Source organism: Polypterus senegalus, chromosome 4 (genome assembly GCF_016835505.1).
Source record: "Polypterus senegalus isolate Bchr_013 chromosome 4, ASM1683550v1, whole genome shotgun sequence".
NCBI lineage: Eukaryota > Metazoa > Chordata > Cladistia > Polypteriformes > Polypteridae > Polypterus > Polypterus senegalus.
The window spans coordinates 148,548,865-148,574,990 of record NC_053157.1 but is presented as its reverse complement, the minus strand read 5'-3'; the positions used below and the strand labels follow the sequence as shown (position 1 = coordinate 148,574,990).

Here is a 26,126-nt window from a genome sequence, read left to right as displayed (position 1 = left end):
CCACTACTGAAATCGTCACCTATGAATCTAAGATGTTTAAGAGGCATTGGCGGTTGTCCAAAGGTGTAAAATATTTGGCCATTTTGGTACATTTGAAAACGACAACCGAACAATTCAGCGGCAGCCATCAACTCACATGCAGATGCATAGGTGAAGGGCTTAAGCATTTCACGCTTATAGTGCTCCTGTGTAGTATAATTATCTCCTGTACCGTCATCAGTCCACACCTTGAACCTGTCCCAGTCATTCAATACATAAGACACAATGTTTCTCCAGATATGAAGAGTAAGCCTGATATGGACGTGCAATATGTAACAAAGAGAATGGAAAAGATAGGTGGTATCTCCGGGCATGGAAACCACTCGGTAAGTGACAGTTGTTTGATCGATGGTGATCACCTCGATAGACATGTTAATGTGGGTACAGTTGGAATGATAAAGGAAATGGGTACCTGAACAATGTAAAGCAAGTCTACACAATAACTATAATCGTAATAAATGAACAATAAAACAGCGGAGAAGCCATGGATTAAATAAAAAGGCTGTAGTTATCAGCAAGGAGACGTGAATCCCTTGGCGAAGCAAGGAAGGGAATGAAGAGACTGGAGCGACAGATGGCTTTATATAGGCAGACAGCCAACAACGTGGGAGGCGTTGGGATGGGGGACCCAACGCCGCCTCACACGGTGACTGAGCTGCAGGCTGTGGACATATATATGTACGTAAGTAGGATTCAGTTAGCGTTGGGAACCCGCGTACCAAATTTCTTGAAGATGGGCCCATAAGTAACAAAGACTGTTGAAAAGTTCAATATGGCGGCCGATAGTGGCATCATACCACCGAAATAAGTACCAAATTTCAGCCTTCTACCTACACGGGAATTTGGAGAATTAGTGACGTTAGAAAGTTCAATATGGCGACTGACAGTGGCCTCATACCACCGAAATAAATACGTACATTGGTTTCGGTTAGTGCAGGGAAGCCGCCTACCAAATTTCGTGAAGACGGGGCCATAAATAAGAAAGTTCAACATGGCGGACGTTGTTGACTGTTATGACCGTTATGCGTAGAATTTCGAAATTAAACCTACTTAACTTTTGTAAGTAAGCCGTAAGGAATGAGCCTTCCAAACTTCAGCCTTCTTCCTACACGGGGAAGTTGGAGAATTAGTGACGTTGGAAAGTTCAATATGGCGGCTGACAGGGGCGTCATACCAGCGAAATAAGCATGTACATTGGTTTCGGTTAATGCAGGAAAGCCACCTACCAAATTTCGTGAAGATGGGGCCATGAATAAGAAAGTTCAACATGGTGGACGTTGTTGACCGTTATGCGTAGAATTTCGAAATGAAACCTGCTTAACTTTTGTAAGTTAGCTGTAAGGAATGAGCCTGTGAAATTTTAGCCTTCTACCTACACGGGAAGTTGGAAAATTAGTGACGTTGGAAAGTTCAATATGGCGGCCGACAGAGGCGTCATGCCATCGAAATAAGTACGTACATTGGTTTCGGTTAGCGCAGGGAAGCCGCCTACCAAATTTCGTGAAGATGGGGCCATAAATAAGAAAGTTCAACATGGCGGACGCTGTGGACCGTTATCAACCGTTATGACTGTTACGTGTAGAATTTCAAAATGAAACTTGCTTAACTTTTGTAAGTAAGCTGTAAGGAATAAGCCTGCTAAATTTCAGCCTTCTACCTACACGGGAAGTTGGAGTATTAGTGATGAGTCAGTGAGTCAGTCAGTCAGTGAGGGCTTTGCCTTTTATTAGTATAGATTCACTAAGACAATGCAAGCAAGACCCATAATTGCTAAGGAAGGAAGAGAAGGTAACGAAAGTAAAGAAAGCGATCACAATCGAAACGAAGATGGAAATTGTGTGGAAATATGAAAGTGCTGTTCGTGTGACCGATCTCGCTAATATGTACAGCATGTCGAAATCCACCATCTCGACAATTTTAAAAAGAAAAGATTTGCATAAGGAGGCTCCTTCTAAACAATAACCACCTTCCGTTTCATTCTCCTCCTCCTCCCTTCCTGCAGCCCAAAGATGTCAAATTAAATGGTGAGTACAGTATGAAATTGTTGTTTCTAGAATAGAATAGAATAGAATGTCTTTTATTGTCACTATACACATGTACACTGAGATTAAAAGCACTTCCTTCAGTGCAGACATATGTGTAGATAAACAAATAAACAAATAAACAAATGGTGTGAAAGGATGCAAAGAAGTTGCAAAAAAAAAGTTCTGTATAGGGCTTGTATGGTTGTTTCTTTAGCCTTAGCATAACGCCGGATCTGCGGCCCCACTTCTGCTTCCTTTCCCTCCTCCGTCTGTGTCGTCTCCTAGACCCAACAACAATCCACGGAGAGCCCGCTGGTCTCGCTATGTTGTCTGGGATGTTGTGCGTGTGATGAAAAACACTCTCAGGGATGTTGTGCGTGTGATGAAAAACACTCGAAACAGATGTCTGGCTCTGGACACCGATGTTTATAAGGTTCTGATGGGTGTAGCGGATGTTCGCCGAATCGATCATGCACAAACAAGCAAAAAAAAAAAATACAAAAACAACAAAAAAGTGCATTGAAAAGGAGAGCCCTGAGCCGCTGCAACCATGCGTGCTGCCATGCTCCTAGCTTAATATAGCCTACTTCTGGTAGGCTAGGCACTTTTTATAACTTTTTGGTTAGTACATTAGAAAAATTATTGGTGTTTTGGTAAATTATGCAAATTATACAACCCCTTTTTATTATGAAAAGGTTAAGTAAGTGTTGCAGTGGGAGGTTCGAAACGCATTATGGGTATTTCCATTATTTCTTATGGGAAAAATAGTCTTGACTTACAACCAACTTGAGTTACAACCAGCCCTCCCGAACAAATTAAGTTCGTAAGTCAAGGGTCCACTGTATTGTGTATTTAAGTTAATCAAATTTATAACGAGTCTCCGGAAATTCACCCGCCGATGTACCGTATTTGTGTATATAGTTTCAACACAAAGGTTTCATTTTACCAAACTTCTCCGCAATCACTTCCTGGTTTCCATCAAAAATGCCGGCAGTCTCAAATTCTCGCCGATAAACATGATAAATATACCTGAAGAGACACTTTTAAGGAAATTTAGAAAATTTTGCTTGGAGAAGGGGGTTGGCTTAAATACCGGTCATCGGCAAATACATGTAATTTAGTAGGTAGAAAAGGGGGTCGGCTTATACTCCGGGATCTACGGTAAAAAAATTTTTGGAAATATTTTAGACCAAACAAATAGATTATTTAAAAATAAGATTCCAGCACCAATTGTAACATTGAACTAGAATAAAAACTTGCAGCCATGGTGATTCCCTGGACAGAAGTTGAAAACAACTGGCCTAGGCATTCTGAAAGTTGTTTTAACATTGAATTTGCCCAATTGTCCTGATTAATCCACTGAAGTGTTTGGTCAATGTATATTGGCAAATTTTTTCCATTCACCCATTAAGGGATATTCCTTTTCAGCAAAACCAATTCAAGTACCTCTATCTTTTTCAGAAATCCCAGAAAATTGAAGAAACCTCACAACTTTTTGTTCAAACATAATTTAATGTATAGCCATATTAATGGCTTTCAATTTTGAAACCTGCATTTTGTAACTAATGTATAATCCACACTAACTCAACCCATTTCATTTACTGGAAACGATGCTAGATATGCTGTATCATAATGTAAGGTTTTAATCATTTGTACCCAACTAATTGTTTACTATAGTAGCTTTAACAAGCATTTAGTATGGTTGTGAAAAACAAAAAAAAAACAAAAGGGTAAATAACAGCTTCTCAATACTGAAGCTAAATAATCAGGAAATGACTGGTTTCCTGAGAGCAAAGCAAAAATATTTGTTAGTTAGGAGGGAGCCTGAGTAATCAGGAAACCAAATACCAAAATCAAGATGAAACCAAACCTAAAATTAGAAACAATCCATACTCAAAAACCTAGCTTTAACTGGTTATTATTTCCTTAACTAACACCAGTACATTGTTTTTAATGCTTGTATATAAAATCTGGAACACTACGGAGTATACTGTGATCAGTGGAAGTGGAATGACATCACAGCTCAATAACAATGTGACAAACAACAGAAACTAAATGTTAGACCACAATATCAAAATGATAATTATATCCAAAAAAGTATAAGAATCTGTTAAGTTTCTAACAATTGCAACATACAAAACAGAGTTTTAAAGTCTTCTATGATGATCCGAAGATGGCCGTGTTTTAATATTTGAATGTATTCATTTTTGTAATTTTTTAAATTCAAACCTTCAAGCACTCATATATGCATAGTTATAAAATAAGGAAACCAGATAAGATTGCCTAGTTTATTAGTTTTTATGTTTTAAATTAAAAGTTAAAAACAAATAAGACAAACAAAGTAGTGAATGGAGGCTTTTTTGTCATGCAGTTTAAATTCAGAAATTCATGAAACAGAATACCTCAAGGAAATTCTGCATTGTACATCAGCTGATTTGTAGATACACATCATATATAATGGGTTCTCCTCAAGTATAGTCAATGTGTAGAATGTAATGTGCAAGGAACAAGAGTTCCTTACCAAAGTGTAGAAGGAGACACTTAAATACACACTCCCATATGTATTAATCTTGTAGTCTGTTACAAAACATATATACAGTGTTTCAATACCAAAAACCAATATCTGATTAAAAATTATAAAATTTTTTAGGATTTTTTTTTTAACATACACCTTTTTACTGGTCTCTAAAAATACAACTACCCCTACATCTTTGCCATGTTCTCACAACAAAGTGTCTCTGAAGTAACAGTTAAGCCAAATATTTTATTTTAAGATGAAAACCTTGGAGTTGTTCTTCACAACTCCAAGGTTTTCATCTTAAAATAAAATATTAGGCTTAACTGTTACTTCAGTTTGTTCTTTGTTCTTCACAACTCCAAGACATCAAAGAATCCTGCTATAATATAAATAAATCAAGAGTTTAAACTGATCCCAGAGAATGACAGATTAGAACTTGAATGCAAACCATATTAATACTGACAACGAATAACAAAGAAACACCATGAATCACATTGACAAGAACCTGTAAAAGTGAAATCAAACGCAAACTGGCCCTTAAACATCTGACAGAGAAATCTATATAGTAGGAGAAACCAAAAGAGTATTGCAAGGAAAATCATAAGCAGAAGGCACAAGGAAAACATTCGTTTGTATCTGTAAATGTAAAATTCCTCTCTGCTTACAGTAGAAATCCTGATGCAAGTCCCAAAGGTCAGGTAAGTGACCATGCACAGTGATAAGAATTATTTCAAACTCTGTTATAAATACAGGAAACCTGTTTGATAATTATTTCTTTACAAAATGTCTTTAAAAGATTGGCGGTCTAAAAGCAGCATGCAACAATTAAGTTTAGCCATACTATTAAAAAAACTAACAAAAAAAAACCCCAACAATGAATGAATTTTACCACCATCCATCCATTATCCACCGCTTATCCGATGAATTTTAACACATTATGTGTTTTGAGTTTAGAATACCATGACAAAAGATTTTCTCAGCTTTGTTCATAAATGTACACAAACGTAATGAAAATATGCTTCACCTGAAAAGGAACACTTGAAATATGACTGGATTCTACTTGTCGTAAATCAAGGCTAATAAAAATTATGACCTACCTATCTATATATTTTTGGTTTTGGAATGTTCTAAAAGAACACTCCTAATGTTTATTATATATTATTGTAGGTGTTCAGCCCAACTGCAGACAGACAACGGGACACATAGAAGTCCAAACACATGCTTTTATTATTTTCTCACAATGCACAGTCCTTTGCATAGCACACACAGTGAACAACCCACCAGCACTATTGCACACAGTCCTTTTCTTCTCCTTCCTTTCCTTTTTCTCTGCCGCCCTCACTCCTCCACTTGCAAGCTCCGTTTTCTGCCACCCAACTTCGGATCCTCGAATGGAGTGAGGCAGCCCCTTTTATAGTTCACCCGGATGTGTTCCAGGTACTCCCTAATTACCTTCCTGCAGCACTTCCTGGTGTGGCAGAAGTACTGCTTGGGCACCCAGAAGCACTCCGGGTGTACCTAGTTCCTGTTCCAGCAGCACTTCCTGGTGTAGCAGAAGTACTGCAGTCCAGGGCTTTACAAATGTCCAGGCACCCCCTGGTGGTGACCCCAACATCTACCAGGACGGCTGCCCTCTTGTGTTCCAGGGGAGAAACTGCTCCTCTTTCGGTCCTTCCACTCTTTGGGCGTTCTGGCTGGGTATGAGCCCCAGCCGTCCACCACAATATATATTTCTATATATTGTACTGCAGTAACTTCCACATGAGCCAGCTGACAGCTATTACTTCAGCAGACTACTTCATTGGTGCTCACCAGGGGAAAATGGTATGGCAACTAGTAGCTCAAAATAACAGGATGTTGATTTATCCCATTCACTTATCTACCAAACCTCGGGCAATTAAAATGCACATAATCTGCAGGTTGCTCAAAGCAGTTGTTTCCATGCACTTGCTGGAGTCACCTTTTGAACATTAAAACATGTAGATAAAGTTTATTTAGACTTTTGAGCTTCTTGCTAAAATACAGTAAGCCCATGGTCTGTAAACAGCTTTTTCTAGTCCTGCTTTTCTATTTTAGATAATTCCTATTGTTCACTTGCTCTTTTCTGAATATATTGGCCTAATTGTTACTGCATAAATGGGCTAATAGAACAGGGTTTTGGATTTCAGAGTGTGATTGTGTGAATTATTTAAAACGCCTGTATGGTTTAACTCAAAAAAGCAGGAAAATCCCACTGCTTTGTCAAGGTAAAAAATTGTTGCAATTTTTATCCCACTACGGATTTAGGTCAGAAAAAAAAACCAAAAAAAAAAAAAAACCAATACATGACTCGATTATATCTAGAGAGCATGATAGTCTGACCAATTAGCTATAACCTGCAATTCTTTAAACTTTTAGCATCATGCATTTGAATGAGGATGTTAGAAATGATACAGAAACTAAGTTTGTCTTTACAATGCAACGAACAGGGCTACAGTTGTCCTTCTAATAATAGATGGATAAAACTAGATAGACAGAGAGACAGAACTTTATTTGTTCCCGGGGGGAAATTTGGCTTTTTTTTATAGAAGCTCTTTAAGTAAATAAATAAATACTAGTAAAATTCTGTTACAACGAACATCATTACAACAAAATTTTCACTACAAGTATTTTTGTGGTCCCGACAGTTTCCCCATATGACATGAGTCTACAGAAACCTTGTTACTATGAAATACATTCAGCAGATACTTTCATTACAACAAAAGTGCCCTGCCTGATTGCTCGTCAACATTTGAAAAACATCCATTGGAATTTAACTCATTGTCACCCTCCTATAGAAACGGCAGACACGAAAAACAATACCAGTTCATATCTCGATTCTGGCAAAAAGAAAAAAAGACATTGCCAATGAATTCAGAATTCCCCATCCACAATGTCAACTTTCTTGAAAGGGTGAGCAAAAAAAGAAGAAAAATCTCAGGTTGCAAACATTTTTTGAACTGCTGCATTAAAGATGTCGAAAAAGCAGTTTTAATGTTGTTAAGTGATGCTCTTTCAAGAAACATTCCTATTAATGTGGCACTCATGCGAGAAAATGTGAGGTTTCCAAACTCTCTTGGGACCTCCCCCAACTGGACAACACACCGAAGAGCATACTGAAGTGCGATCACTGTGTCTATGGAAGACTGTTTATTCATTGCCAGTGCAACAGCAGGCTCACAGCTCTGCTGAGGCTCTTCATGGAAGCAAACAGAAAAGATCTCAATGGGAGATGCAAGGAATATTGTAAATGCAGGGAAAAGTATTACTTGGCCACTAACCTGACCACGAACTTGCCTGACTGCTGTGTCCGAGTATAGTAGAGTGGCAGATCACACCACAATAAATAACCCTGCTGTTCCTGTTTCAAGCTGAACAAAGCTGGTTTTGCTAAAGTATTGAGACTAAGCCTCGTGTTCTGGGGTACAAGACAGGGACTTATAGCGTGACCACGATCTTTCAGGATTTGCTTCTGTGGCACTTTACTGCACTTTCACTTTTCTGTGACCCTGCTGTTGCCCTACCCCGGCAACGGACAAACAATCTTCCACAGACATGGCAATCGCGCTCCAGGATGCACTTCAGCATGTCGTTCCCATTGGGTGGGGGGGATTCCAAAAAAGTTCAGAAACCTCACAATATGAAGAAGAAGAAGAAAAGTATGATTCAGCTTCTCATTGATAACTGTGCTGCCCACAACATGCTTCCACATTTAGATAAAGTTCACATTGAATTCCTCCCACCCAATTGCACAGCAGTGCTTCAGCCATAGGATTTGGGCATCATTCGCACCCTCAAAGTGTATTATCACAAGGAAATGCTGAGAAACATTCTTGTTAGCATAACTTGTAGACAGAAGGAGATTAAAATTAACGCGAAAGAAGCTATTGAAATGATTGCAAATGCCTGGACACAAGTAAAAGAAAGCACTATAGTGACAAATACAGAATATCATTACTACGAAATTACAGCGAAATATTTTTTAGGTCCCTAGCAGTTTGTTGTAATGGAATTTTACCTGTACATAGATAGGTAAATAAATAAATAAAATGTTCACGAATACTTTTGTCCAAACACACTCCAGCATTATTATAAAGCAAAAAAATTAAAAAGAAAGAAAAGTCCCGACTTTTTGTCACAGTCACAGTAAGGCATTATGCAGACATATTGCTGTTGATATAAATGATGTCTTGACACACTTTTGCTGAAAAATTCACTGGCTAAAAGTACTCAATGTTAGTGTGTCAGAGAGAGGATGTGCAGCCTTATTCATAATGACACTCGGTTTTATATTAGTTCTCTCCTTTTCTACTACCTCCAGGATATCCAGAATATGTCCTTTTAATTGGCTTCTTGAATTGGTGGGTCCATCTGGAAGTGATGTTACCAGCCCAACACACCACAAGGTAGAAAAGATCTCACTGGTCATCAAATAGTTTTAGAAGATGTGAAAGATGTCACTTTCCACATTAAAGGGACACAGTTTCCTAAGGAAGAAAGAGCCTGCTCTGCCCTTTTTTTATATAGTTCCTCTGTGTTCCAAAGCCAGTACAACCTGTCATTAATAGACCTCCATGTACTTGTAGGAGTGGACCACCTCTATATACATTACCTGAATAGTGACTGTAAACACAGGCTCTTTGGTGCGGTGAAAGTCAATAACCAGTTCCTTGGTTTTGCTGACGTTAAGATGCAGACAATTCTCTTTGCACTGTGACAGATAGGGAGGCGCTCTCCCTCCCTTGAACCCCTGTCCACGACTCCAGACACCAGGTAAAAGTCCGCAAATTGACTTTATTCAAATGCCACAGTACACAAAACAGCCTCTCCTCCACTATACTCATTCAAATCACAAATAATCACAATAAATCAATCCTCCACTTCCAGACGCGTTGCCACCCTTACACCCAGCTCAGCTCGCCATCTGGGAGCTCCCACAATCCTTTTAAATACCATGACCCGGAAACATTCTAATCCCCAGCCCATGTGATCTCCTTTTCTAGGAAAATATCCATTGTTCCTCCCTGCAGCGTCCCCTAGTGGTCCCCCCATGGCATCCAGCAGGGCTGCATATAAAAACTACAATGTCCATGATGCCCTGCTGGTCTTCTGGGGACCTCTATACTGCAAGGAGGGCTCTACCTGGCGGCTTGGAGGTATTGGCCGGGATAAACGGCCGGCCATCCATAACAGCACCAAGAAGCAAACTTCTCCACCTTACTCCTATACTCTGTCTTATCCCATTATCTCTGTACCTGTGGCTACCCTACAGGTTAATTTCAAAACTAAATTATTTAGTGTTTGAGAATCTTCAATATCTTAGCTAGGCAGGCAGTGTGATAGAGTGGTTAAGGATTTGGACTACACACCCTAAGGTTGTAGGTTCAATTCCGACTACTATGCCATCATGAACAAGACACTTCACCTGCCTGTGCAAGAATTGTAGGGGTGATGGCAGCAATTTCCTGTTCAATATTTTTCTGTAATTGTTTCAGTGTACAAGCCTTGTTCTTCTATACTTTTCCTTTCAGCACTCCCCAAAGGAGTGGAGTGGAATAAGGTAGCTATAGTCGCTTTGAAACAATCCAATTGCCAAAAAATGATTCAGTTTGTAAAATGCTCAAAGCTTATGTGTGACAGGTTGCCCAATCTTGCTGGAAATAACCTTCACTGATCTCACAAATAAGTTAAAAGAGCACCATGCCTCACTTGTTCATAAATTTAACCAGGAATACTGTGATCTTTATTTCATTTGGACTGCTTAATTATTAAGGCAGTAAAATATTATAACTTGGGGCCCCACCCATTAGAATCACCCTGTATTTATTTTTATAAAAACAGCAGTGGCCCCAGCACTGACCTCTGAAGAGCTCCACTTTTAACATCACCTAATTCTGAAAAGGTTCCTTGCACTCATTGCTTCTGTGTTTTAGACAGACTTGCACCACTTACACACTAAATCCTGACTTCCCACTGCTTTTGTTTTCACATATCTGCATTTTACTTAAGTAGATTGAGCTGTGGATAAGTTTGGCTTTTACATTTGTAAATGGTGTTGCATTATATTTTACACTCAAATTGTTGCTTTTTTTAAAAGGATGATGACAAAGATGGCGGTGGGAAATTTACAAACAATTTATTCTTTTTTGTATGACTCTTTCAATAAATAATAGGAATTGTTTCCTGAGCACAAACTAATGAATTCAGTACAGCACAATGAGAGTGCTAAAGTGCATGCGTGATTCCATGAGACTCTTATTTTGAAATATAAGTGCATGTGCAAGTGCCATCCGACGTTCATCCGATTCATAATTCTTTCCAGCTGAACTAAATCACCACTGGTGAAAAAGAACTCGTCATTGAGCATTCTCTAGTTCATCACACAAAAACAACGCAGTAACAGCCAGAGGCGTGCACAAAAGGGTAGCTGCATGTATTCTGAAAATTATTATACTTCAATGCTGAAAATTAATTAGCAAACACTAAATTTGTATCATTAGTTAGATTTTCAAAGTCAAAGTTCCTTAGTGTAACAACAAAAATGTGATGAACATGGTGAATACATACAACACATTTGGATTGTAAGAGAAAAATTAGTTCAGTGTACATAGGCCTAAGTATAACTAAGTACGATGACTTAGAAGGGGGAGATTAAGCAAATTAAAGCATCAGCAACTTGTATCATCTAACACTCGAATTTATCTGTCCCTTAAATATTACTATTCAATAAGTGTTATTAACCAGTTATTGACTCAATTTATATACAAATGCAAATACTGTATATGTAAATCTCACAATTGCTAAAAAAAAAACTCATTTAAAAGTGTGTCATGGCAAAAGCCACTTTAAAGAGTTTGTGTGAATGAAAATATATTGAATAATGTTGGTATTCACTAATTCATATTGCACAGTTTTAATAATGTATGAATTTTTATTTTTTACGTTGATTTTTAGTAGTACTTATTTTTCAATTACTAACTTACTCTTATTATTATTACTCTTATTATAATTATATTACTTACTATTATTACCTTACTCTTATTCTATGTTAATTAGTGTTGTCTTATTTTAATTCTTACTTTGTCTTTTATTTCTCTTTTCTTCATCATGTAAAGCACTTTGAGCTACATTATTTGTATGAAAATGTGCTATATAAATAAATGTTGTTGTTGTTGTAAATAGAAATTATTAGTGAATAAATTCAGCGTGGGTACTTGGTAAATTAGGTAGCCCATGATAACCATATCATTTTCTATCACTCATATGCTGAAATATCATCAAGCCAATAAGATCCCCACAATTTGTAATTACATTTAGAAAAATCCTAAGCCCTCTGCCACAATTGACCTCATGGGCACTAACAAACCTACTGCTGGCCTCTAGGCACTAGTGCTTTAGTTAGCCATCATATCAATGCTACTGTTTCAGTAAGCTATACATTTATATAAGCAATAAACTAGTAGTAGTACACTTAAAGATAAAGGAGTCAAGTATGTGTGTTTGCGGTATTTTTTCAGGTCCAACATGGTTGTGTTTTTTGTGTTTGAAATATTAGGCTATGTAGATACATATATAAGCTTATATATAGTCTATTAACTATGATATGCCCCCAATTTTATTTATTCATATGCATAATATTTTTATCTGTTTTGTATTTTTATTGGAAGTGTGGAAATTAAATTATTACACCTTATAAAAAGTTTTTGTTGAGAACAAATAGTTGACTTTATAAATTATCATTTCAATAGAGAATCAATCTAATCAGCCAGCTTTAGCAGGACTATAACTATAGCCAGCATCTTCAGCATTAGAAGAGTCAGACCATGATGCTTGGTAAGTACAGTGACAGCCACACTCAAAGGCACCATTTAAATCGGATTCTAAGGGTAACTGTTTTGTCAATACATTTTTAATGTGCAGAATATTAAAGATTTAAATTGTTTTACTAAAACTTAGCTGTGCTAAAACAAGGGTGTCTATTTACAGCATATAATGGTACTGCTAATGTTAGCCATGTGTAATTAGAAAAGTAGAAGGATAAAGCAAATGTTAACAGGATTTCCTTAATTATACACCAGAAACAGAGTTTGAATTTGTGCTTATTGATAAAGAAATGGGCACAGATTCCTCCACATTTTGTCCCTTGGCTGACTACTTGAGGATCCTCCTAATTATTGTGTCAAATATTTAATATAGCATCACTTATTTGCAGTAGTCAACAATAACCCAAAATGCTTGTAAACAATTTTGTTTTCTTTTTTGCAGTATCTAAACAATGGCATTTTAATGTATACTTTTTCAAAGTTTTATGAGAATTATACATCTTATGATGTTTAGTCTACAATATATTTTTCTTGCATTAATATAAAAAAAAAGTAAAATCTGACTACCTAAATAACAGCTGACTCTAGCAGAAATAGTAACCACAGATGCATAATCCCACTCTCCCACTCTAGAATGATTGTTAGTTCTGCATAGTGCACAAGCACAAATACCTACATAAATGCAAGTTTTAGGTTGCCTGTTCATTCACACATGCAAGGTAGTATGTCAGTCCAGAAGAGGGCACACTCACACTTAGCAAATAAATGAAAGTTTTGATTTGCCCGTTAAACAGAATGCTTTGGATTTTGAAAAAAACAAAGTGTACTTCAAAGTACACATTTCAAAAACATAATCATATGTGAATTTCTTGTAGTGACTATAATAAATCACATCAAATAAATGTTAAGTATTCCTAATCTGAAATTTCAAAATCCAAAAACTTTTTGAGCACCAACATGACACCTCAAGCAAAAAATTCCACATCTGACCTTACTTCCCCAATGACGGGCCGTGACTAATGTTTTGTTTGTTTTTTTAAACTTATGCTCAGAAGTGAGTAAAACATAAGCTGGTAATAACAATTTTCCGATCGATTTCTTCAATCTCCAGTAAAACATCAAGCATCACACAGCACCAAACACGCCTCTCAGCTGAATATTGTTCTGCCAAGCAGCAAAGGAAGGGAAAGGGCAGGATTTAGAAAAGACTGGAAGATAAGAAGTTTCTAGTGGAAATTCAGGGGATCATTGAAGGAAAATTAAGCTGTATACCAAAATCCTGAACTCTAACCAAAACTGCTAGTTGAACACATATTAAAAATCGTTTCTTTAAAATCAAACAAAGCTGATAGTCAAATCCTAATCAAAATACAAAAGTCAAAACATTGCCAGAAATGATCATTAGCCTTTAACAAAATATACATTTGCACTGAAAAACTCTTTAGGGAGTTATCCATAAACTTGGGTGATTTAAACAGCACGTTGCCAGTTTAAATTATGTTGCACTAATGATGTCATAAGCCGTAACTGTGGTGAGAACCTAGTAATCAAATATGCATCCTGATAATGGAACCATAACATTGTAGTACCCTGATAAAATAAAATGCAATGATTAAACAAAATAATGCATTGTAAAACTAAGGAAGGCCTTAAGAAAAGAGCAAGAATGAATTCAGTATACTGTCAAGTATACTAGCAAAAATATTAGCAAAAAACTTTTGGTTCAAAAATAAAAATAACATTCAACAAACTATAGCAAATGGATTTCTGTACATTATATAGTGAAAGTCCTATTTAACATTAATGTATCAGTGCTTATTTATGTGTATTCTAAAGTTACAATGCCTTGTATTTTCAATGTGATTGAGTATTTTATATGTGTGTGTCTATCAGATTACAAAACAGAAGCTATTCCAAGCTTCTTGTAATATTTGCCACAACTGCTTTTTTGCCTTTGGTTGCTTTTTGCTCTTTTCCCTATCTAAATGATTCCACACAACTTCAACCACATCAAGGTAAGGTCAATGAGGTGGCAAAATTAAGGCCAAAAAGTTCTATCTTGGTCTCATCAGACCAGAGAATCTTATTTCTCACCATCTCAAAGTCCTTCAGGTGTCTTTTAGCAAACTCTATGCGGGCTGTCATGTGTCTTGCCTCTCCTCAGTGTGTGGAGACAACCAGGCACTGCTCGTCACTTGTCCAATACAGTCCCCACAGTGAAGCATGGCGGTGGCAGCATCATGAGAATGTGAAAAAAGTTTACTTGGTTTTTGCAGATTTATTAAAAATAAAAAACAACTGAGAAATCACATGTACATTAGTATTCACAGCCTTTGCTCAATACTTTGTCGATGCACCTTTGGCAGCAATTACAGCCTCAAGTCTTTTTGAATATGATGCCACAAGCTTGGCACACCTATCCTTGGCCAGTTTCGCTCATTCCTCTTTGCAGCTCCTCTCAAGCTCCATCAGGTTGGATGGGAAGCGTCGGTGCACTGCCATTTTAAGATCTCTCCAGAGATGTTCAATCGGATTCAAGTCTGGGCTCTGGCTGGACCACTCAATGACATTTGCAGAGTTGTCCTGAAGCCACTCCTTTGATAACTTGGCTGTGTGCTTAGGGTCGTTGGCCTGCTGAAAGATGAACCGTCGCCCCAGTCTGAGGTGAAGAGCGCTCTGAAGCAGGTTTTCATCCAGGATATCTCTGTAAATTGCTGCAGTCACCTTTGCCTTTATCCTGACTAGTCTCCCAGTTCCTGCCGCTGAAAAACATCCCCACAGCGTGATGCTGCCACCACCATGCTTCACTGTAGGGATGGTATTGGCCTGGCGATGAGCGGTGCCTGGTTTCCTCCAAACGTGACGCATGGCATTCACACCAAAGAGTTCAATCTTTGTCTCATCAGACCAGAGAATTTTGTTTCTCATGGTCTGAGAGTCCTTCAGATGCCTTTTGGCAAACTCCAGGTGGGCTGCCATGTGCCTTTTACTAAGGAGTGGCTTCCGTCTGGCCACTCTACCATACAGGCCTGATTGGTGGATTGCTGCAGAGATGGTTGTCCTTCTGGAAGGTTCTCCTCTCTCTACAGAGGACCTCTGGAGCTCTGACAGAGTGACCATCGGGTTCTTGGTCACCTTCCTGACTAAGGCCCTTCTCCCCCGATCGCTCAGTTTAGATGGTCGGCCTGCTCTAGCAAGAGTCCTGGTGGTTTTGAACTTCTTCCACTTACGGATGATGGAGGCCACTGTGCTCATTGGAACCTTCAAAGCAGCAGACATTTTTCTCTAACCTTCCCCAGCTTTGTGCCTCGAGACAATCCTGTCTCGGAGGTCTACAGACAATTCCTTTGACTTCATGCTTGGTTTGTGCTCTGACATGAACTCTCAACTGTGGGACCTTCTATAGACAGGTGTGTGCCTTTCCAAATCATGTCCAATCAACTGAATTTACCACAGCTGGACTCAAATTAAGCTGCAGAAACACCTCAAGGATGATCAGGGGAAACAGGATGCACCTGAGCTCAATTTTGAGCTTCATGGCAAAGGCTGTGAATATTTATGTACATGTGCTTTCTCAGTTTTTTTATTTTTAATAAATTTGCAAAAACTTCAAGAAAACTTTTTTCACGTTGTCATTATGAGGTGTTGTGTGTAGAATTCTGAGGAAAAAAATGAATTTAATCAATTTTGGAATAAGGCTGTAACATAACAAAATGTGGAAAAAGTGATGCGCTGTGAATACTTTCCGGATGAACTGTATAGCGGTAAACACGTTTCTTCAATAAAACTGAATATTAATTACCTGCTTTTCTTCTTGTGTTAACTGGGACCATTGAGTTCCCAACATTTTGGTGATTTCAGTAAATGGTATATCAGGATGCTCCTCCTTCAGCTGCAATTTCTTCTCATTGACAAAGATTGCATAGCTATATGTAGCAGCAAATGGGACACAAGAAGATAAAAAAACACACTTTTATAGTATTGTGAGGCATAATAAAAAATATCTAGTACATTAATCATGTCAAAATGTACACTATAATTGATGATGGTGTAAAAGTAATCTGTACTTGGAAAAAAAACTTGTTTGGAGCTACTTTGTTTTCTTTGAAAGCACAATTTTGTCTTACCCTGTTGTTGGAGCACGGGGAGCTGAAAACTCCTTGGTAGGTTTCCTTTTCTTGCCTTTTGGCCAGCCACCTTTCCTCTTCTGAGAAACAGACTTTTACACCGTTAGTGAAAATATATATCTTGTTGAATACAGAATATTGGTTTAGAGATTAAATACAACTGGTATACATTTTATATTAGCTTAACATCTCTGAATCAAACTTTCTTTTCAATTCCCAATCAACTACCCTTCACGCTCTGTCAGACTCTAAACTCAAATTAGAAAAGACGCTGACATTTTCTAATTTAATAATACATGCAAGCTTTAAATAGACTGGTTATATCTGGATAGGCAAATTTTCTCTTTATGTTAAAAATAAATCCCACAGGTTGGAATATCTGGAAAAATGACCAAGCTGGCTTTGAACTATTTTTTTTATTATAACATACTAGAGATTCCTGCAAGGACAATGACTAATAATGCAAGGATAATGGCTTACAAACTTTTATTCTGTACTGAACATTACTCCCTAATCAGACTGTGTAGAGAGCAGTGAATATAACCAATAAATAAACATTACTGTAATTTATGAATTAAATGATTATGCAGGTATACTGTACATGCAATTTCTAACTACATTTACATATAGATTTAGCTTGTGTTTATACACAAGTTTTAAAGTGTTTTCACAGTCATAGCTCATTTGCTTTGTGCCACATCAGTAGATGATTTGTCACTGTGTTTCAATCTCCAGTTAGTCTGATTGCATTTCATACAGCAGACTTTCCCATGAACTAGAAGTAACAATAAATGCCCTGTGTGTGTCTTCATTAATTGGGTAGAAATAGTTTTTTCTGGCGAAAATCAATATGAAAATTTGAGAGGAGCTGTAAAGCTCTCTGAAAATGAAAATACTTTTCTTTGCATGCTACAGAAAGGATGCATTTTATCTAGGCAACTCGATGGAAAGCTCTGCTAAGAGCATACAGTAATATGCCTCGATTCATTTAGATGGTAGCTATATAGGGTGAATTTCATTTTACTGTATTACTTTTCATATTTACACTACAACAATCTGAATGTCACCTCTATTTCGGTTATCTCAAATCACATGCCTTCTGTCTTTAGGCCTGTAAATATCTGATCACATTCACTACATAGTATCAAAGCTAATGCATCTCCAGTGTCTGCAAAACGATCACATGGAGAGGACAGACCACCTGTGCATGTAGCTCTTGTGGTGTAAAAATAAACAGTTTGATTGTTTATTGAGGATATCCAAGTTAACAAAAGTTGCAGGATGAACTCTGAAAAACGGACAGGACGATACCTCACAGTACAGACCGATAACGAGCCAAAACCAGGCACTTGAAGAAGGCCATAGATTCCAGATTTCAGCTAGTCATTGACTGCAAAAGATTTTCAAGCAAATATTGAAAATGATCATTACATTCATGATTATGTTTGTCTGTCCAAATACTTTTGAGCCTCTAAAAGTGGGGGTTATGTATAAAAATGGAATAAACATCAAGATAAAAATTTGTTAATACCTTAAATTAAAACTGTAACTCTACACTTCAATAACATCTGGACTGCTTCATTTCAAATCCATTATGGTGGCACACAGAGCAAAAAATTAAGAAAACTGTGTCACTTATGGACCTGACTGCGTGCTCAAAGAAACTATTAAAAAGAAAGAATTGAAGATTAAACAAGATTTTTTTACATAAAAAAGAAATGAGCAATGGCATTCTATCACTTTACTCAACTAAAAGAATACTTGAATAACAAAAAAATGAGTAACAAGTCTTCCATATCTATGATTCCCAAATTCCAGCCAGCTTTTGGACGCATTTTGTGCAAACCAAGAAAATGGAGCATGACTGAAGAGCAAAGAATTCAACAATTGACAAAACATTTGCCTATATTCTTATTTTTCTGTTGGGGCAGGAATTCCTATTGTAATGATGATATATTCATGGTGTCTATCGCTGCTTATATTACAGTATATGTGCATAGTAAATCACAATTAAAACTCAAGCTAAGTGCCTCTTTTCTGTAATATTTGAGTATTGCCCCTTTACACCAATTTTGAAGTATGTGTGTTTAGTCTTAAAAATGGATATAAAAGAAATTAAAATCTTTTTGTAGATCATGTGTCTCTGTAAAATGCAGGCTGAAAATGTGATATGGTAAGATGCTTGGACTTTGTAAAAGGTATCAAATCCAAGTACAGCTAAACTTCTAGCATTTAACTTCTCCACACATGTATGTGGTACATCTGGCATTCAGCTCCTCTACTTCCAATACCTATTTCCAAAAATATTGCTGTTAGCCAAGATAAAATCTTTCCAGCTTATGTAAAATTCTGAGGGAACTCAAAAGCAGGTCATCCCAACCTACTTAGCAAACATAACAGCAGAGGTTTCCATTTTCTCAGTTCTTGTGGAAGCTCAATGACTGCAGGGAATGAAAAATTTTCCAACAGACCACAATTATCACCTTTATTAAAACTAGATGAGTAATACTGGAAACATATTACTGATTCATATCTTGATTTATTTAACATCAGATCCGACAGTCTGGATACACTTAACCATTTAAGGTCATATGGTAAAAGTTTTAATTTTAATATCTCAAAATATGATTGAAACAATTACTGTCTCAATTTAAATTTCCCAAGTGACACTTGTGATCAGGTGTGAAATAAAATCTTATTCGAACAACAACAGAATGTGTGCAATGGTGGCATCCCAAAGATATTTTGGTTTCTCTACAATCTGGCTACTCATTAGCTCCCACTACTCATGATTCTCTGGTCTGTTTCTAAAGAGTCGGGGATATGGAGGTCTGGGGCTGTGCTGACAGAGTGAAGAATTAAATAGTGGTGCACATAAGAAGGTGCCATTCTTAAGATAAGACGTGTTCCTGACAATATATTAAAAGGAAATTGTATTGTTTGAGAAACACTTCCAGATCATATCTTTGCTGAAAAAAAAAGTGCTTCCTGACAAAAAAAGGTAATTTTTCTCTTCCTTTTTTTATTATTATTATTCACTATGTCCAAGAAGGCAAAAAATATAGCTGCCATAAGTAAAAAAAATGTAATATTACCTTTGTTTCAGCTGCCAATGATGTATTAGTGCCGAGCTCTTCATTCTGCATATTTTGTACCACCTGAATACTTGAGTTTAAGGAGTGGATGGGAATCAATTGAGTTTCAGGATGCAGGTTTTGCACAGGATACCCAGACTGTAGTGAAGGTGTAGTTACTGGTTTTAAAAATAAAACAAACAAAATGAGAATATTTGTGTATATAATTTAATGCAAAAAAGTGTTCTTTCTTATGACTGATGGTTTATGGTCATATGATTTTACAAAAAATGTTGTTCAACTCTCTGCCACTTAGAAGTAGTTAATACAGGAAAAGCATTTCACAAAAAATACCCTGTATACAGTAGGTAAAAGTGGCATGGCACTTTGTTTATCTCATTGTATATTTTTACTAATAATACAAAACATCTAAGAAAAATGCAATATGACTGAAGATGCTCAATAAATAACATTACTAAATATGAACACATTAATGAACAGATTGTATGAACTGTAAAGAAACACATTACCGGTAATTCAACAAATTCTTCCAGCAGTGGTTCCTCATCACACATCTGAAAAACCATGTGGTTTTTGAGGTTTACTAAAATTACATTTTAAATCAGAAGTCAATTCTGGCTTTTATTGCAATTTAATATCTAATTTGATGGTTAGTAACTGTTGTCATTCCTAGCCAGCAAGGTGTTGTGGTAAGTGCTGTAGTCACACACATCCAGACACAAAACATCAAATCAGGGACATGTCGCCCTGCACGGTTTGTTTATTCTCTCAATTTCTGCATGGGATTTCATCACCTTCTCTCCATATTCCAAATATTTGCTGGTTTGTATGATTATCAAGCTCATCCCAGTAATAATGACCATGGGCATGAAAGAGCTGGAATACAATTTCTGGTTTGGGTGTCTTGTGGACCATGATGGAAGTGACACACATTCTTTGCAACCTAAGAGCATTTTATTCTCACTTTCAGCTCATCTAAATGTTGTTGCAATGCTGTCCTACTTGTGGCTGTACAGAGTGCTGATATAACAATGCTCAAGGAGGAGGATTTGTTAAGACTATATTTTTCTCTTACAGTTGTAATAAGAATGAGTCGGAGACATCATAAAGATTTGGGGCAGCCACCCGTATAATTGAATCGGCTGCAAAAGTAGTTTTAAATAGCACAATGTGCTTAGTTCAGAGTCCAGAACAGAACTGCCTGTACTGAGGCAAGATGGCAGTTTTAAAGGGCTGGAAGGGAAATGACGTCATCTATGCCGGAACTGGGAGTGGTGTCCTTGTGCCCGGAAGTGACATCATCCTTGGGGCCGGCAACAGGCAGGATTTCCCGGAAAAGGTCTGTAAGGGACTGAGATAGATAGTCAGTACACTCCACCACCCCCTGGCCTGGCATAGAACTACTGTACTAGTGTTTAGGCCCTTCAGCTGATTCCCATGCGCACGTGTGTGACACAGTACAATTTCTGCACCCAGATGAAAAGGTTACTTTTTTCATGAATCCCCTTTATAAAAAAATACAAATTATAACAATAAAGACTGTAATCCTATGCGTTTTCTTTGAATTTTTACTGCAGCTTATCAAAAAGTACTTGCGGTATAATGGGGATTTGTAGTTCTTTGAATTTAACGCCTTCTGGTTGTCTCTAGGATTCTTTAAAAGCATGAAGGTATCAATTCTCAGTACCATCACATTATTGCTATATTTTTGGTTTTGTAATCATTACTGTGTGAAGGGCAATAAATTGCAGCAATTGTTGCAAACCTGTTTTGCAATAAGTGGATTTGGAAAATGAAATACGTAAAATTTCAATCTGTTCAGATTTGGTTCTGTTTTTGCACTCAGTGCTGCTAGCTCGGCAACCGTCAACTAGATTAAGCAGATTTAAGAATGTATGTATATATCATGCCCGTCTTGTCATTTACATACTTCATTATAAATGAAGCTGGTCGCCCACTATTTCATAGGTAATGAGTAAACCTGTCACACATACAGTATCACTCAGTCACACTAGGTTGAAACAAAATATAGAAGTATTCAACTATAGAAGAAGGTATAGTTTCTTTGCTATATATGTGTACTGTACTGAAATTTATATGTGTTTATGTTTTGCTAATCTGTTATTCAAATAAATGAGTCTCTACACAATAAAGCACCTGTAATTAAATTACAAAGCAAAAAAATGCATCTTGCAACTGTGTCGGCACCTGGGTATTGATATACAGAAAGTCACAACTTCAAAGTCAAGTAAATAATTTCAAAAATATTTACTTCAAAGCCAGCATATCTAGCCAAGGCAGGACACAAACTGCCCTGTAATGCACCTTAAGACAAAAAATTGACAGCATATAAATATACAAAACATAAGAGTCAGATGATTTTTCATGCCTAATAATTGAAAGCACATCTGCATGGTTCACAGAGCAAGACATGGGTTCTGGATTTTGTTTTTGTTATATTTTGCATTGTTTCTTCATATTCCTATTTCTCACATTAAAAAAAAAAAGTTTTCATTCCCAAAACACATAGATTAATTTCAGCTTAATTGTATCAATGTGGAATACAGAGTCTCTCATAGTTCCACCATGTGAATGTTAAAGATCAGGTTTAATATTTTCAATAGCCTGCATACCCTATATTTACTGGGATAGGCTCCAGCTTCCCCGCAATCCTGCTCAAGATAATGTGGTTTTAGAACATGGATGGATGTAGACATAAATTCTACAAAACCCCCAATCCTAATCAGTAATGTAGGAAAGCTGCTTATAACATGAAGCACAACCAAATCAGCTGCAATTTACTTTATTTGTACAATATAAAATAATACATAGTGATATCACCAAACAAAAAAAAAATCTGAACTGGTAAGTGTTCTTATGAAACAACGTAAGAGGAATTACTTCACCTTGCTCTTGCAGCTCTAAGTTCATATTAGTGTTGACCTGACCAACATACGATACTGTACTTCCACTGCCATCCGCAGCAACACACACAATTCTGTAAATAAAAAACAAAAAGTAATCAGCATGACAAATGAAAAATTGGCCTGGTTGGCTGTGGCTTATTAATATAACAAATTTGTCCTCCATAATCGAAGGATTTTTTGATTTTCTGTAAATTTAAGAGGCTGTGGTTTATTAAAATAACTGTCTTCCATAATAAAATTATTTTTTGTTTTTTTTATAAATGTAAGATTATAACAATAGCTGTAATACTTGCTTCACTGTGACAATTTCTCTCTGAAAGATCTTGCATATTACTGCTTTTATTTCATATTTCACTAGCAAAATACCCGTGCTTCGCAGCGGAGAAGTAGTTTGTTAAAAAAGTAATGAAAAAGAAAAGGAAACATTTTAATAATAACGTAACATGATTGACAATGTAATTGTGTTGTTATTGTCATGAGTGTTGCTTGCATATATATATATATATATATATATATATATATATATACATATACATATACATATACATACACACACACACACACACATATAAACATATATATACACATCATATATATATATATATATATATATATATATATATATATATATATATATATATACACACATATACATACATATATATACACATATACAAATATATATATATACACATATATACACACACACACACACACACACACACACACATATATATACATATACATATCTACATATATACTGTATATACACATATATATATATATACAACTCTACATATATACAGTGGTGTGAAAAACTATTTGCCCCCTTCCTGATTTCTTATTCTTTTGCATGTTTGTCACACAAAATGCTTCTGATCATCAAACACATTTAACCATTAGTCAAATATAACACAAGTAAACACAAAATGCAGTTTTTAAATGATGGTTTTTATTATTTAGGGAGAAAAAAATCCTTGTATGTATAAGACGCTTCATATTTTTTTGCTGCCTTCTCAATTGTGTAATTCGGTTTTTGTTCAGCACTCTTTGGAACTGTTGCTTTTTGTCTGTGCACTGCGTCAGTTCACGTGAGCCGCTCGGTGTACATGCATCGAAGGTTCCCAGCTGTGTTGGTGCCATCTCGTGCGATGTCCACGGCTGTATTTAATGTTAGCTAAGACCCAGCACTTAAAAGTTTCTCTCGCAGTTTTGCTGAGTTTGTGCCAAACACCACCCTGACCATCTCATCTTCCTCTGCATAAGCACAGTCCTTCACCCGTGAATATTTAGCAGCAATGTTTCTATTGGATTGCCGCTGACGGACGGCCTTATATGGGCAGGCAGTAAATTACATGGGAGGCGTAACTCCGCCTCCGACGGGCATCGAGCAGAAGTCTATTATAGTATATGGACGAAAAAATAGGTTCCAGTTATTACCATTACGCGTAGAATTTCAAAATGAAACCTGCCCAACTTTTGTAAGTAAGCTGTAAGGAATGAGCCTGCCAAATTTCAGCCTTCTACCTACACAGGAAGTTGGAGAATTAGTGATGAGTGAGTGAGTGAGTGAGTGAGTGAGTGAGTGAGGGCTTTGCCTTTTATTAGTATAGATTACACCGTTAAATCAGTAAACAGTAAATATTAAATATTAGGATGCACAACACTGTGTTACTGGAATATTGTCATTACAGAAAAAATAACCCAATTCGATGTTTGAAATATGTAGAAAAAGAATGTTACTGTAAGCAATGTGGGCAACAAAATGTACAGAATTATAAGCACATTTCAAAAGCTGGCCTTGTGCGGCTTTAAAATCCTTTCACTGAAGCAAATCACAATAATTCTGTTTTATTACCTAGTGTATATTTAAAAAACAGACAACACTACTTTTGAAATCCTATATAAATCACATGCAATTAGGAAAACATTTCTCATTATAAAGTTAAGAGTTACTAAAAATCTACTGTGTACACTGGCAGTAAAAGAGAATACTATAGATGTTATAATTACAATATGGAAACAAAGCAGTGTATATATTTATTCACAGCCAAGTAGAAAGCAAAATAACAGCATACGCAGTAAACATTGCTTGAAATGACAGCAATGAAAAACCATTAATAAAAAATGGAAGCTATCAACCAATTAAATTACATTTTATGCATCCATCTATTTGTTTTTTGAGTTTTTCTTATACTTTAGAAGAAATTAGGAAATACAATAAGTTAGTACTAACATGAAAATCTTTATAAACTCTAGTTCTCAAAAACTATATGTAAAAATGCAGGTATCAATGTTATTTAACATTTTTAACTAGAAGTACACTATAAACAAAAATCATATAAATAGACCACCCCCTTTAAGTGCTGCTCAATCTTTCATTTTAGCTGTATTGCATTGCAATATTACAAATTTCACATTTCCAGGATGGTTGATATAGGAATTAAAAAAAAGCTTTTTCGAATGTGCTTTATGCTTTTTCTTTTCAGCCTCAATGAATGTCTTCCTGCTTTGTTTTTTAGTTTAGCATTTTGGTCTTCTTGTCTGAAGTTTCAAAACATTTTTTTTGCCTTTGTCCTTCCCAGTTAGCCATTCATGCCTGCATTTCAAACATGAAATGTATGCATGGCTGCATCAGGGTCAAACACAAACTGTCCTATAAAAGTAACGGCCACTCTAGAAGTACATTATAACTCATTACACACAAACACAAATATGTTTGTAAGTTAACACAACACAATCCTGATTATTTCTAAATAAGGTGCGATGGGAGTGAAGCTGGATAGGAATGTGACTGTTCATATTCAAATCTAATGCCTGTACATTGTACATGTAAAGAGCCCATGTTCTCTATTAATTTAATATTATACATCCACTATATATTTGTTCCTGTCTTGTGCCCGATGATTGCTGGGATAGGCTCCAAGATCCAGCGTCTCTGCATCTCTGCCTTAGGCATATGGATGGACGTGTGTGCGTGCACACTAGTATATTTTTAAGTCCAACACTACTCGTATGTGTACACCTTCTGTTTCTATTTATGTTATTAAGAAGAATGCCTCAAAACAGCACGCTGCCTCAAGATGCTGTTGCTACGAAAACATACATACGTACTGTACAAAACGTGTTTCATGTGTTACTTTTTTGGCATTGTTACCCTTACCGACCAATGTTTTCCCAATTGGTTCTTTCGGCACAATTCAGAAAAGACCGAACAGGGAAGAAAACAGTCTTTGGTTTAAAAATGCTACGCCTTTCGTACCTGTGCTGTCCATCAACTTGCTGAAGCGACAATGTCATCGGCACACTGTCTATAAAAGACGCTGACATAGAAGTCACACCCCCCGGCTCGCTGTTAACGGAGACAGAGCTGAGCTCCGCAGACTCCTCAGACTGGAGAGCTTCCACGTCAAAATCAGAAACCAGCATGGAGTTAACAACCGTTAAACTATCCGTCGCCGATATCGAATCCAGTGAGCTGTCAAGTTGGCTCATCCCGGAACCCCGGCTGCAGCCATTCCCTCTAAGTAGAAAGCACAACAAGGCGCAAGTGGA

The 26,126-nt window shown here is 36.8% G+C and overlaps 1 protein-coding gene across 3 annotated transcripts in view; it reads right to left on the bottom strand.

Annotated features, from left to right (window-relative positions):
• The window catches only part of LOC120527716 (SWI/SNF-related matrix-associated actin-dependent regulator of chromatin subfamily E member 1-related-like), an 82,286-nt gene extending 56,160 nt beyond the window's left edge, over positions 1 to 26,126 (bottom strand). For 2 of the 3 annotated variants that reach the window (XM_039751456.1, XM_039751457.1), the window contains exons 1-5: positions 25,834 to 26,126; positions 22,551 to 22,642; positions 19,645 to 19,802; positions 16,550 to 16,641; positions 16,225 to 16,348 (exon numbers count right to left, since the gene is read on the bottom strand). In XM_039751456.1, coding sequence (XP_039607390.1) covers positions 16,225 to 16,348; positions 16,550 to 16,641; positions 19,645 to 19,802; positions 22,551 to 22,642; positions 25,834 to 26,066 — 699 coding nt within the window. In that variant the 5' untranslated portion in view covers positions 26,067 to 26,126. The remainder of the gene's footprint in view (positions 1 to 16,224; positions 16,349 to 16,549; positions 16,642 to 19,644; positions 19,803 to 22,550; positions 22,643 to 25,833) is intronic. The other variant, XM_039751458.1, reaches the window with a different exon arrangement.